Here is a 14,658-nt window from a genome sequence, read left to right as displayed (position 1 = left end):
ATGAAATAGAACATCTTCATATAAACTACAATATTTTGATGGGACATTTTTAAGGATTTTATTTTCCTTCATCCATACACTGATATGGATGAATTAATGAATACATTCATTTTATTAGAATTAATCACGCTTATAAAATAAAACTTTATCCTGCACGTTCCACTGATTTAATAACAGTTTTCAGGCTGTCATTGACTCCAGTCATAACACATAACCTGCTCAAACCACATTTCACACACACACACACACACACCAAATGTAATGCAATTTTGTTATTGAAGTTCCAGAAAATAAAATGCAAATGAATCTGCATATCATTCCATGTGAACGTTAGGAGTTCAAGAACAGCTGATGGCGCTAATCCTCTGGTCGTTGCCATTCAACCCTTGAAGAATAAGAGGATGTCATTGAAAGAGCATCAGTCAAAGCTGAAACGATGGAAAACCATGTGGAAAACAGGATGGAAATGTGACATTTCTGTTTGTTTCATGTATTGATTGGAGGAATGTTACAGTCTCTTTGTCATTCCACACAGATCTGATGTTTCCAGTTCTTCAGTGGAAGCTTGAGTGATGTTTAAGTCATATGCTTGATGTACATCATCATTTATTTTCTAAGTCTGTTTGAATTTTCTATTTATCCATACAACTACTTTTACACCTCAGAGATGTGTAAAAACCTTTTTTTTCAATATAGCAACTAAATTTCCATTGATTCCACTCAGGTGTTTTTAATGTGCAAATTGAACAGACACATCTGCATGCACACAATATCAGATTGTTAAACAGAGGATATTTATGTGCAAACATCATCAGGAATTTATTTCTCATGCTGTGTTATATAATCAAAAAATGTATAACAACGAGTTGTGTTGTTACCTGGACTCTGCACGGTGGTGATGACAGTGGTAGTTGTGATGGTGGTGGTAGTCATCTCCTCTTCATCATTATGCTTGAGTCCAGGCTGATCTGGCCTCACTACATCTTTCTTCCCCGCAGCAGTAGCAGCAGAGGGGATGATGGCAGTGTGTTCTGGATCTTTTAAAACTGTGCTGGTGGTTTTAACGGGGGTGTTGGAGTGAGAAGTGGCTGCTAATGTGTGCATGACAAGGGTTGTTTGCATGTTGGAACTTTCAGCGCTCTCATCTGAAGCCCTTTCACCACCGTCATCCAGTGGAGTCCTGGATGGGGGGGCGGAGAAGGTAGGCTGAGAGCTGGATCCTCCGCTGTCCTCGAAGTAGTAGGGGCGACCGTGAGGGCCGAGCGGGGCCTGGTGCTGGGGGGCATTCCTGTAGAGTGGGTGGTGGTTCGGGACGTTGAGAGGTGGGATGGTGGTAACCACGGGGGGCCTCCTACCCATGTCCTGGGTAGTGGGGTACAGGCTGGCCCTGCTCTCCGCAGGGCGCCCCAGGGTGACAGACAGACCATCCTCTGATCCTCCAGAGGCTGCAGAGAATGAAAGACAATAATAGAAGTGGTTGGATGGATGCTGATTCATACCACAGACTCTAATCACTTGGACAGGTGCAGAGATTTCTGGCTTCACTCTCCTGCTGGCTTTGGTTCTAAACCTCTCTATCCAGAGCCATTAACACACTGCCAATCCCATTTTCAATTGGTTAATGATGGAGGATGGTGCTGCAGCAAGCAACCAGTTTGGGTCATAACATATCTCTGCATGAAAGGCCAAAAAACAAAATCACGTCCCAAAGCAGCGTTATTCTACCAATATTTAACATTCAACATGGTGCCATGCCACATTTTTACTTAACAGACAAAACAGGCTTTGGCGCAGTAATTTCTATTTGTTTCATGCTCAGAATTTCCATTTTTACCTTTTGTTGCAAACAACAGCCATAAAATGTCTCTCAATGTCGAAGTAAAATACTCAAAAATCATAAATGACTTATTTTTTTATTTTAAATTATATATATACACACACACACACACACATATATTTAAATGGATGTAAGCCAGATGCAGTAGTACATATTGTATGTACACAATAGTACATACACAACATCCCAGACAGCCTGGACCCTCACCAGTTTGCATACAGAGCCAACAGATCCACAGAGGATGCCATCTCCACTGTCCTCTACTCAGTCATCACACACCTTGAAAATAACACCTACATCAGAAAGCTGTTTGTTGATTTCAGCTCAGCACATAATACAATCTCCCCCATAAAACTGATTGAAAACAGCACTCTGGGCTTGAGTATCACACTCTGGATATTGGACTTCCTCACAAACGGACCCCAGACAGTTCGGATTGATTGTCACACTTTCTCAACTCTAGTGCTCAACACCGGAGTCCCCCAGGGTTGTGTGCTCAGCCCCCTCCTATTCACACTGTACACCCATGACTGCAACCCCCAACATGGAGAGAACTCTGTTGTGAAGTTTGCTGATGACACCACCATCATCAGCCAGATTTCAAACAATGATGAGAGTTCATATCAGGAGGAAATCAACAATCTTGCAGAACTGTGCACAGAGAACAACCTACTGCTCAACGTCAAGAAAACCAAGGAGCTGATTGTTGATTTTAGAAAAAAGGAGGTAAAGACACACACCCCTGTCTACATCAGAGGAGCTGAGGTGGAGCTGGTGAACAGTTTTAGGTTCCTGGGAATCAGCATCACAGAGAACCTGTCATGAACATCAAACATCTCTACCCTAGTAAAAAAAAAAAAGCTCTGAAACAACTGGAAACATCACAAGTTGGTATGGGATGTGCATGGCCCGAGACAGGAAGGCTCTGCAGCAGGTGATTACAACCGCCCAGAACGTCATCAGTACCCATCTACTGAGCATCAGTGATATCAGTGAGGTGACGAGCCTGCACAGAGCCTAAAGGATACTAAAAGACAAAACCCACCCCGACCACAGCCTGTTCACCCTGCTGCCATCTGGCAAGAGATACAGAAGTATCTGCTGTCGTACCACCAGACTACAGAGCAGCTTCTTTCCTCAGGCTGAGACTCCTCGATTCATCCTCCATGCTCCAATATAAAAAATTGTTTTATTTTTATGACTTATTATTTATTAATCCATTTATATAATTTCTGTTTTTGTGAGTAGCATGAACAGACTACAAACTACATTTTGTTATACAACCTTGTGTTGTAAAATGATAAAAATAAATTAATCTTGAATCTTGAATTGACCGATAATGTCACAGTGTTAGATGTGGTAGTTATCTACAATCCATAGTGAGTAAAGACACTTAAGAGGAAAAAAAGATGCAACATAGAAAAAATGAGAATTGATTAAGACAGACAGACCACGCATGACGGTAGCAGAGAAGGCCAAAAGACTAGAAAACTAGTACCTTGATATTATGTTTGATTTTTTCTGAGCCACAGCTTCAGCTGGCCATTGAAAGAACATAAGTATTGAATTTCTCTAATCTACACTGTATTCATTTCATTCTTTTGATGCTGTTAGAGAGACTGACTGACAGAAGATGCAATCTCCCCTTCTGGTGCCTCTGCTAACCTGACTGATTGTTCTTCATATAATAAATGCTTAATTAGTTGTGTCACAGAACATGTCTTAAGGTCTGGACACACCAGGATTTAAAACAGCAAATTTTGCTTTGTGTTCTATTCATTCAAATGGAATCACTGCAATCAGTGGATTTGCTTGCAAGGGTGAAGTAAAACTGCACTAATTCAAATTTGAGTTCAATTATGGTGAATTTTGACATGCAAAATTGTGCCATTGATCAACAGCAAACCATCTTGAAAATGCTGACCTTTGAGGGGATGATGAGCCAGAGAGGAAGCTGTTGTAGCTTATTAGCTGTGTTGCACAATTCACTTTAATTTAACCTCCACTGTTGGAGTAAAGTACATCTTTTGAATAAAATGTGTGAATCGACCAAGCTTAGCTAAGGAGCTAACAAGTTCTCAGAGAGAATTATTTTCCCCGTTCAATATCTTTTTATTGAATTAATGTAATTGAAGTAATGTTGAATAAACTGCCAGTTCAGAATAAACAGAATAGTAGAGTGAAAATAGAGAGAAACTCAGGGAGCTATTGTGACTGACTAGGGGGAGTTTAGCTGACTAGTCTATGAGCACAAAACTAGTTGTGGGCCCCTATTGACCTCCGTCTACATGACAGGGGCTTAAGATTAGGTTTGGGAGCCACCTTTGAGGCCTCTACCATTTCAATTTTACCAATAGATTTGTAAATTTCATTCACACAAACTAACTGCCACACAGGGAACAGGGGCTTGGAGAGTCTGGGGCCTTGGGTCCACTTTGCCTGGTTGGTAATCCAGCTTTGGTATTTGTAGTGGAGAGCAGAGATTTACAATATTGTGCAGTACTGACTTTATGTTGAGTTTAGCAGTTGCTGCCAGGTGGAAAACTGGGGGGACTGACTAGACATATCTATCATCTCTGCTATAATGACTAGTCTTAACATCTGTGTAGTGTTTACAGTATGTCTACTGCATGCCACTGTAAGCTGTGCATGTGTGTATAGTATAATATCATAATATAATATTTTCTGTACCACTTCGTTCCTCTACACCAGAGACCATTGGATTTTCAAATACTGTGTCACTGACTCATCTCTGTCTGGAAATTTAAGTTTTATTTCACAGAGCTGCAGTGATTTTGACAGCAGAAAGTATAACTTCATAGCCAGAGAATAAATCTGAAATTCAGTCACCCTCTTTATCTCTCCCTGTTCACGGCTCTGCTTCACTGTACTTCACTCTGACATCAAGGCAGAGAGGACGTGTCTCATGCTTCTGGATGGAGACGGGAGCATTCACTCACTCAGCTCTGCACACCCTAAAGCAAAGTCATACCATCTTTCAAAGCTGAATTTTACCCATATTTCCTTCCAACACTTCTTTATGTGGGAGCAGTGCATTAGTGCTGAAACACCACTGTGAATCAATTGGCAGACTGAAAACCTCTTGTAAAACGCCAAACGGTACAACCCAAACAATTCTTGTAAATTGCTCACATTAGTGTCTTCTTCCCTCCCTATCCTCCTCGTAATAAGACTTAATATTCATTCCTGAGGAGATTTGATGAGCCGCTATAATTCTCCCAGTGTAATGATCAGCGCTCCCCTCCCAAGTGCACCTGTGAGATCTAATCTGAGACCCCTTCAGGAGGCTATCATCCGCTCAGGGAAGTCTTATGTTTCTTTAACAATGCTTCATTTCCACCATAATAGCTCCTACTCTCTGCCGGCTAATAGCTATCTGCTTCAAACAATCAGGGTTTATTGTAGCAGTGCCACTTCCCACCCAGCACATCGCTTCTCAAACACACAGGGCTCTTTCCACAAAATCAGACACATTGGCAGGTAAATCTACAAGGAAAAAAAAAACTCTTTACCCCGCTGCTAGAAGATGGGAAAGGTAATGTACACTGAGTGAGCAGTGTGCTTTGTCAGTTCCTTTGGCTCAAAGTAAATCAGATGTGTAGATGAAACATGACAGATGCTGTTTAAGGAAACAGATTTGAAAATGTATCAATCGCCAAGGGTGTGGCAATGGTTTCAAAAATCAAGGGACATAATAAAGCAATAATAAGAGTTCTGCTTACGACTACATTATAGTTATAAACCAGTTATTAAATGTTTGTATACTGCTTACAAATGCTAAATAGGGGGACTTTAAAGTGTTACCCAAGACTTTATCAGACTACATCTAAAGAGTGTTTCAACCTGTACTAAACAGCTACACTAGACACTGAGGTGAAAACCCAGCAGTCATAGCCTCCTCCTGGCTGCATCCCTGACCTCTCTCCAACAATTCAGAGTCTTCGCAGTCCTGGCATGATATAGTGTGCAAGTGAGGATAACGGTGCACACTTTAAGAACGTCTGCCCTCAAAAGCATTCATGGTGTTGAACTTGGCTGTGGCAGAAGTAGTTGTGTGAATGATGTGTCTGTGTGTAGTGGGCGAGGTTGTTAGACTGAGGCTGGGAGAAGAGGGAAACCATAACACATGGGGTTCATCAATTTGAGGTAAATAACTAATTGCAGTTATTCTGACCAATATTGAGATTGCGATTTAAATCCTCTGGCAGCACGGTGGTGCAGTGGTTAGCACTGGCGCCTAACAGTAAGAGAGTTTTAGGTTCAAATCCAACGGCTGGCTGGGAGTTTGCATGTTCTCCCTATACCTGCGTGGGTTCTCTGTGGGTGCTCCAGCTTCTCCCCAGACCAAAAACATGTGGGTTGGTGACTCTAAATTGCCCGTAGGTGTGAATGGTTGGCTGTCTCTATACTTTATGTTAGGCCTGTGATCGGCCTGTCCAGAGTGTCCCCTGCCTTTCAACCAATGTCAGCTGAGATTGGCTCCAGATCCCCTACGACCTTCTAGAAGATAAGCGGTAAAGAAAATGGATGGATTTAGACCCTAATTATTTTCAATCTATTAAACAATAGGCCAGTTTTTACGGTCTACATATATTAAACAACATATGATTGTAACATAATCAAACTCACAATTCTAATAGAATTAGATTTAATGATGTATTTGTTGTTCAGGTCCTGACACTTTCCTGACTCTTTTTTTTTTTAAATCTCTCAGTTTGAGAAAAGTCAACATCTACATGAACTTGCTTAGTTTACTAAAGAAAAACTGATGAATTTAGCTTATTACTGTAAGATATATTAGTGGCATACTTGAAATGAAATAACATTAAAAATGGAGTTATATTTGATAACAGTTACATATTTTGTCAGTTAGCTTATGGTAATGGTGAAAACTGCTGGTCTGCTGGAAGTCCAGATTGAGTTCAGATTTAATGTTATAATCTTAAAATGATGATATGATGTGCTTCAAGGTATAAGTAGGAGATCCCAACAACTCTGTTCACCAGATGTCTGTCATTTAGTGTTACACTTGATGACTCGCAAGCTGCTTGCTAACTACTTTCTTAAAACTGACATGAGATGATCACCTGCATCATTTATGCAGAAAAATACTCACTGTGCATTATGAAGAGCAAAAAGACACAGCCCACTCCTTATTTTTTGTTTCTTTATCCACAAGACCATCTGTAGCCAAGGTCAATAAAGACACAGGCATGGAGAGAGCATATTAACCAACCAACAGCAACAGCTACATGCTAAAAATCATTGGGTTCAAATTTTACCATGAAACCTACTCAAGCCAAGAGGTTGTTTTGGACCAGTTTTAGTGTTAATTTTTATTTTACTGTGGGGTTATTTACCCAAACTAAAGCTTGTTATAATCTATTTTTCTCTTTTTAAACTTACATGTCACAGTTTGTTATTGATAGTTAATAACTTTGTATCTTTTTAATGTCATATGCACATCATTTTGTACAAGTAACAATACATTTATGACAGTTTTACTGACTATGTTGACCCAAACTGGTTAAAAATTTAACGCAGTGATTTTTACTGTATATAATTTATTTTTTGTTATTTTGGGTAACTGACAGAATGAATGTTAATTAGCTACACCCAAGTAAATTTATCAGTGTCAGTTGTCATTGTAGCTGGTGAACAACAGTTTCCCACCTTAAACTTTCACTTATAAGATGTTTTTCATTATTTAAGTTTTAATAAAAATCATGACTTTGGCACTTTGAAAATTGCACTCTTTCAAATCACAGTTTCAATATAAAAATATTTATACTTTTATAGAACTTTCATAATTCTTATTGGTGCATAAAGTTTGGTGATGTCATTCAATTCCCATCATCAACCTGAGCAGAGGGCTAATCAGCCACAGTGATTAAAAACAGCTGTGTTGCTTTGCAGAGTGGCTGTCCACATGACTGTGTCCTGTAGTCCAAGTTGGGCTGTATCACAGAGCAGTGCTTTCTGTGCACAGTGAGGTAATGAAGTGAAGCTGATACTTAGGCCACAGTTATTTAACATGATATCAAACACTGGGGTTATGAGCTCTCTGCATACAAATTATTAGAATAATCCTTAATGCCACTTGGTTGCCAAGATGCCAAAGGCCTGCTTGTTTTGCAAAAAATGTTTGACAGTTGAATAGTTTATATCAAAGCAGCACATTAACACAGACCCCAGTCCATGTGAAATGTTCCTCTCCACAAAGGATATAGCATGTGCTGTTGCTTTCTCTTGCTTTCTCTCCACCTCACCAGCAGTTTTCTAGTCTTTGTGATGCAACAAGAGGGAAAATGTGAAAAAGGGCAAAGCACCTTAAGGGACACTTTGATGTCTTTCCGCTGGGCTGTCAAAGAGCCACAACAGAATTTAAGACTTCCTTTGAATAAACCATGAGTCCAATACAAATCCCAATCATTAAAGTTCAGAGGAGTTTACAGTAGGAGACAGAAGAAAGGAATCACTGTCCACTTCCACAGCCTGATCAGTGGATTAATTTTAAACACCCTTTATAGATCCACAGGCATTCATTGTACCATTCAGCCGGGAACTTAAAAACACCTCTCTGACTTAATAAGCATTCATATCTATTGTACATAAGATGTTTTTGTTCTGTTTAGAAAAAAAAGGGAGTCTGGACGTCCTCTGTACATATTTTCTCCTGCTGGAGTATTTACTTTTATTTGTCTTCCAAATGAACAAAATAGAGCACTCATTCAGTCACAGTCTCCATAGTGAAGAGCGTCTGGATCAAGCAGATGTCTTGCTGCCGAAGGACTAAAAACAGACATGAAAGGAGGAAGAAAAGCAAACTCCTTCTGTGGCTTTTAATAGAATTTCTTTGATTTCGGCTTCTCCAGCAGATTGGCTGACCACTTAATGTGTATGCAGCACAAGAGAGGATATGGAAGCACTGAAAGGATACCAGCAGGCCACAGCCATGTGCATCTGACAGGCTGTAACTATGGTGGTGGTAGGTCAAGTGTGTCTGTGTGTGTGTGTGTGTGTGTGTGTGTGTGTGTGTGTGTGTGTGTGTGTGTGTGTGTGTGTGTGTGTGTGTGTGTGTGTGTGTGTGTGTGTGTGTGTGTGTGTGAAGCTTTTGCACTTTTAAAAGATAATACAGACTAGCAAAGAATAACTTAATATATTTAGTTTGTCTCAATAAAAGCAAGCTGAATAGAATAGAATAGAATCGAACAGAATAGAGTGGAAATAACGGCAGAGTCTATAGCTGGAATGAAAAATAAAGTCTCTAATCAAGATGAAAAATTGAGAGGAATTATCAATACTGTGATGGATCACATGGTAAATTAAGCACATTTCCACAGCACTAATTTCCTTCAGTACAACAGAGTCATGTCATACTCGTCTACTCTCACTTTCTCTTTTTTACATAAATACTAAGTAATGAATTAAATATTCACCAATAGTCATGTCTTCTTTGCCTTTTCAATCACTGTTAAGCTACTGTCAGCTAAACTCAAAACTTCCTGTATATTTCACATTAAAAGGCTACCAGGTGAGGGAGGGATTCTGCACTTCACACCACTGAAAGGCTTGAAATGTAAAACATCTGTGCATTGAGTGAGCTTCATTGACAATTAGTTTTAAAAAAAAAACAACTGCAAAGTAGAATTCATGAGGAAAAACAGGAGCTCTGTTCAAAGAGTTCCCCAACTCTAAAAAGAAAGTCTAAAATGTTCTCATTATTTGTATTTCTTATATTTTATTTTGTTTAATTGGAGCAATTCTTTTAGGGAAAATTGACTGGGAATAAATAACTGATGGTAACTCAAATAAGCACACTCTATAACTAAAGTCCAAGTGAGTTACTGTAGTTCTTTCCAGGAAAATTCCTCAGAAATTATTAGGAAATTATCATAATTATTAGCTTTCTGATTAAAAATCATAACAAGGTAATCAAAATATATAAAACTCTTGAGAACAACATGGACACCAATAATAGCTTTCAACAAAAATGGATTTCCGAAATGGGAGGTCAGCTGAATGAAGAAGAATGGAAGCAAGTATGCAGAGAAATTCATAAAACAACAAATTCTAAATATTGGAGGGAATTTCCATGGACATTATATTTATTATAAGATTTTTTTATTACTCCAAATGTACTTTGTAAAATTAACACATGAATGAAATCAGACTGCTAGAGAAAATGTGGTGAGACAAAGGCAAACCACTCCTGTTTTCTTCTTCTTTCCTATTTTAAAATCATTTTGGCATTAAGTCATAGCAGGAATCATGGGTATTCTCAATATGGGAAAAAAAAACAACCCAATACACATTATTCTTGGAAAATCACCACCAGAATTAATGCAGGAAACAGACCAGTGCCTATTTAGAACATTCAGAATCGCAGCCCTGAAGCAAATAACTAGGAATTGGCTAAAACCCTCAAGTCCATCAGTTCAAATATGGAAAGTAACAATACAAGAAATCTCAGAAATGGAGAGAATAACATATAGAATAAGAAATGAAGAGACAGCGTATACAAAACTTGGTTTAAGAGAATGAGATATCAGAGATCAGACTAACAAAATAATTTCTAAAAGGACAGAGGAAGAGTGACACACATACACACATAATGTATGTATGTATGTATACAATGTATGTATCCACAGATAAATACTTGTGTGTATGTATGTATATGGATACATGGATGACATTACAATTATTCAAAGATATTAAAAGATATTAAAAAAAAAAGCCAACCATGTGTACGTTTTAAATCTATACACACGTACAGTAATCAATAATCTACAAAAATATGCAGAGGACATGATTTATGGGAGCAATCTAATGTCCAATGTTTGGACAATGGCCCTGGTTGTTGTAGTGCTGAATGAACTACTGTGGAAATGTACACCATGGCAACAGATACACATGGAGGCAGTGCTGAGTTTGCATTAACAGCACATTAGAACAGCAGCAGATCAGAAAAACTAAAATATTATAAAAGATTTGACCAAGAAAATCTTTACTGAAGATCCTCTTTACTTGCCTTTTCATTCTTTCAACCACATCTCACAGGCTTTATCAGGGGATGGGGTTTACTCACTTGTACTGTCCATGACTGACTTTTGTTACATTTAGGTCATCAATAAACTTTAACGCTCAATGAAAAATAGACTTAAATAAAAAACAAGGAAATTACAAATATAAGCCTGTTGCAAATAAAGGCCTGGTTCTGTTGCAGTTGAAATTATATGATAGAACAAACTAGACCAAATCATGTAGAAACACAGAATATTTGAAGCATGTTTTTAGATTTTTGTATGAGGCACAATTGATTGCAAGGCCGCCATCTCACTCTCTGAATACAAACCAGACTCTTAATCCAGCGTTGCCTGTAGCAAAATGTTACCCACTTTAAAATTTCCCTCACCGTATTGATCCTGCTTCTAACACCCGCAGCGAGGGACACTCATTCATGCAATCTTAATAATAGCGAGTGTAGGCCACCATTATATCCACACACAAGCCTCTCTGCCTTCCTGTGGTTCATGAAAAACTCAACACCAGAAATATTACAGGAGTCAAAAGCAGTGACAAAAAAAGCTGAATATCTTTTATCTTACATCTGCAGCAAGTAAATGAAATGAAAAATGTTTGCTGTTAGTCATAGAGTCTTTGTCCTTGTTTGAGAAGTAAAAATTAAAACTTCAGATTAGACTTTGAGTGGTGTTTTGGATCACATGTTTTATATTTAGAATATTAAATGGCTACTTGTTCAATTTAAGTTAATATCTACTTAAAATGATATGAAAAACTTCTCATTAAAGTAATTAATACATCTAGAGTCTTACTGCCCCTACCACTGCTTTTACCACTGCCATAAATGCTATTAGTATAATTACAACTAGTAATACTGACAGTGCTATGACGTAAGCGCATTTACTTAAATACTTAAAGGAAAGGTTCACAGTTTATCAGGTCTGTCTTAAAAATAACAGTAAGGAGCCCAAATGAACATTGAAACATGTTTTTCTTGTTGTAATAATTCCTCCTGTTCATATTGACCATTGGAAGATCCCTTCACAATGCACTTACAATGAAAAAATCCACAGTCCTCCTTCTGTGAAAAAAATGTATTAATTGTTCTTGTTCTTTTTGTTACTATACTTCCACCGCAGCTCAACACTGTCTGAGGAAACACAAAGAGGGAATTTGATGCTAAAAAGACTGTAAATGTGTCAGATATCCATTTGATATGACTAACTCAGACTGATGAAGCCTCATATCAGCTTCACATCAGCTTTTAGGTGCATTTTTGCATAAAAATGACACACTGTGGACACACTGTGGATTTTGGCCTCCATCACTTACACTGAAAGCACATTTGAAGGGGATCTTTTAATAGTCAGTATGAACAGGAGGAACAGTATTAGTAGTATTATTACAGTGAGGAAAACCTATTTCACTGTTCATATGGACATCTGACTATTGTTTTAAGACACACTTAAAAAAATGCGAACCGTCTTCCTTTACACCACTACATCTCAAAAGGAAATATTGTACTTTTTACTTCACTACATATATTGATAAATTCATTATAACATTTCATATTTCAGGTAATATTTTATATTGTAATATTAAGTAATATTTAGGTATATTTCAGTAATGATATATGATATAATATTATCCAAGAGGTTTCCTGGAAAGAACTATGTGATTTGGAACTAAATAGAGGGCAGACAGACAATGTGTGATTGGTACACATCCATAAAAAGCCTAAAATGTCTACACAATTCAGTATATATAATGAATAAAGAATTATAAAGGTTTCCAATAATAAATGAATGATTAATTAATATTTATTTGGAAATATTTATTAAAATGAAGCATTTCTTTTATGGGAAATCATATTTTCCCTACAATTAGTACAAAATCACATGGTTCCTTTAAGGAAACAATGAAAAAAATGGGAAATTATTTGAAAATTACAGACCAGCAATATGAAGCATTAACCACTTATCTGACAGCTGTAGATACTGGTTATTTTACACAGTAAGATTTTACATTAAAAACATAAACAGTTCATAAAATTTAATATATTTACTTCTAATGGTGTGTTTTTACATTATCATGTACCTCTTCATACAGTTAATTTTTTCCCCCATTTGTACTCTTTATTTCTCTGCTTATTTGTAATTATTGTATTATTATTTACACTGATACGCCTTTTGGTACAGTTTTTGTTTCTTTTTATTTATAATATGGTAACTGCACTTTCATTTATGCATTGCACCATCATTTCCTCTGCTATTATATGGTGGCCCCTAAGGACAAAGCACACACAAGAGTTAAAGCACAAACATCACCAAATCAAGAAATGCTATGAATACCACAACACCACAATCATGATAGAAATTACCCTGCTGGTTGGTGTTGGCTGTCTTGGTGCTATGAGGCAGAATCTCAGTGCCTGCAGGCCTTATTCTCCTGAGAGCTGTTAAACAGTCTCCTTTCCACTCTGACACCTCTGGAAAAGGTCACTGTCTCATCTCCATAATGACCGAGGACAAAGACGAGGTGGAGTGGATCAATAGGCAGCTCCAGCCCATATCAGTGCAGATGCATTGATCTGCAGCTCAGAGAGAAGACAAGTGATGCTCTGTGCCAGGAGGCTGTCTGGCCTGTTTTCCTAGGAGCAGACAAGAGGAGCAGTGGCACATGTGAATGTGTGCAGCAGGCATCCACTACACCTCAACGCTTATATGGAGACGGTATATGCATGCATATGACAGTGCGGGGAGGCATAGTGGGAGATATCTGATAGTAAATTTCACATGTAGAGTTTGACTGATCTGCGGTTTCAAGACTAGTATTTATGCACAGCACTGAGTACAATTAAAAAAAGTTTGAATTGTATTGTAAATGGACTGTACTTGTATAGTGCCTTTCTAGTCTTCTGACCACTCAAAGCACTTTTACATTACAAATCACATTCACCCATTCATACACTGAATGGGTACAGGGGCTACCATGCAAGGTCCCAACCTGCCCATCAGGATGGCTGTGCCATCAGGAGCAATTTGGGGTTAAGTATCTTGCCCAAGGACACATTGACACACGGACTAGAGGAGCTGGGAATCGAACCGCCGATCTTTCAATCAATGGATGACCTGCTCTACCTCCTGAGCCACAGCCACCCCATATTATTCTAACCCTTACTGAAAGATGACATTACTGACAGCAACAAACAGCAACTACAGTTAAACTCACAGAAAGAATGAAAATCATTTCAACAGACACTTTAGTTTGCTTTAGGCCTTGAGCCGGCTATGATCACACTTGCCTGTAGCCAATATTTTCTCATCATTTTGTGAATATTCCAATTCTTGAAATTTCATTTTTAAACTTAAAAGTATGTATTGATTATAAATGAGACCATTTAAGTTGGTTTTAGGATTACTCATCAATACTACGTGAAGAGAAAAAATGAATGTTTGAATGAAACGGAATGGTGGAAAGTGCAAAATATGAAATGTTATTTATGGTTTTATTTTACACACATTTGAGAAACAAGCAAATCTAATATAAAAAGTTAATGTCTAAAATCATGTTCATTTCATTATATAGTATAATAAATTGATTTTTGCTTCCTCAAGAGTTTGGACCATATACTTTAGTTATATAAATTAATGTTTTAGTTGATATAAGTACAAAAAGATGTTAAACATGTATACAGAGGTGACCTCACTATTATCAGAGGTAGACAACAGTGGCTGGTAACATTATTTTTCAAAAAGGATCAACCCAATTTATGG

General features: G+C 37.9%; 1 protein-coding gene across 5 annotated transcripts in view; it reads right to left on the bottom strand.

Annotated features, from left to right (window-relative positions):
- The window catches only part of sez6b (seizure related 6 homolog b), a 240,738-nt gene that overhangs the window by 148,953 nt on the left and 77,127 nt on the right, over positions 1-14,658 (bottom strand). For 3 of the 5 annotated variants that reach the window (XM_042413729.1, XM_042413728.1, XM_042413731.1), the window contains 2 exons: positions 13,263-13,532; positions 879-1,445 (listed from right to left, as the gene is read on the bottom strand). In XM_042413729.1, coding sequence (XP_042269663.1) covers positions 879-1,359 — 481 coding nt within the window. In that variant the 5' untranslated portion in view covers positions 1,360-1,445; positions 13,263-13,532. The remainder of the gene's footprint in view (positions 1-878; positions 1,446-13,262; positions 13,533-14,658) is intronic. The other 2 variants (XM_042413727.1, XM_042413732.1) reach the window with 1 other exon arrangement.

Source organism: Thunnus maccoyii, chromosome 6 (genome assembly GCF_910596095.1).
Source record: "Thunnus maccoyii chromosome 6, fThuMac1.1, whole genome shotgun sequence".
Classification (NCBI taxonomy): Eukaryota; Metazoa; Chordata; class Actinopteri; order Scombriformes; family Scombridae; genus Thunnus; species Thunnus maccoyii.
Note: the sequence above shows the minus strand (reverse complement) of the source record. Positions and strands in the feature narration are given on the sequence as shown.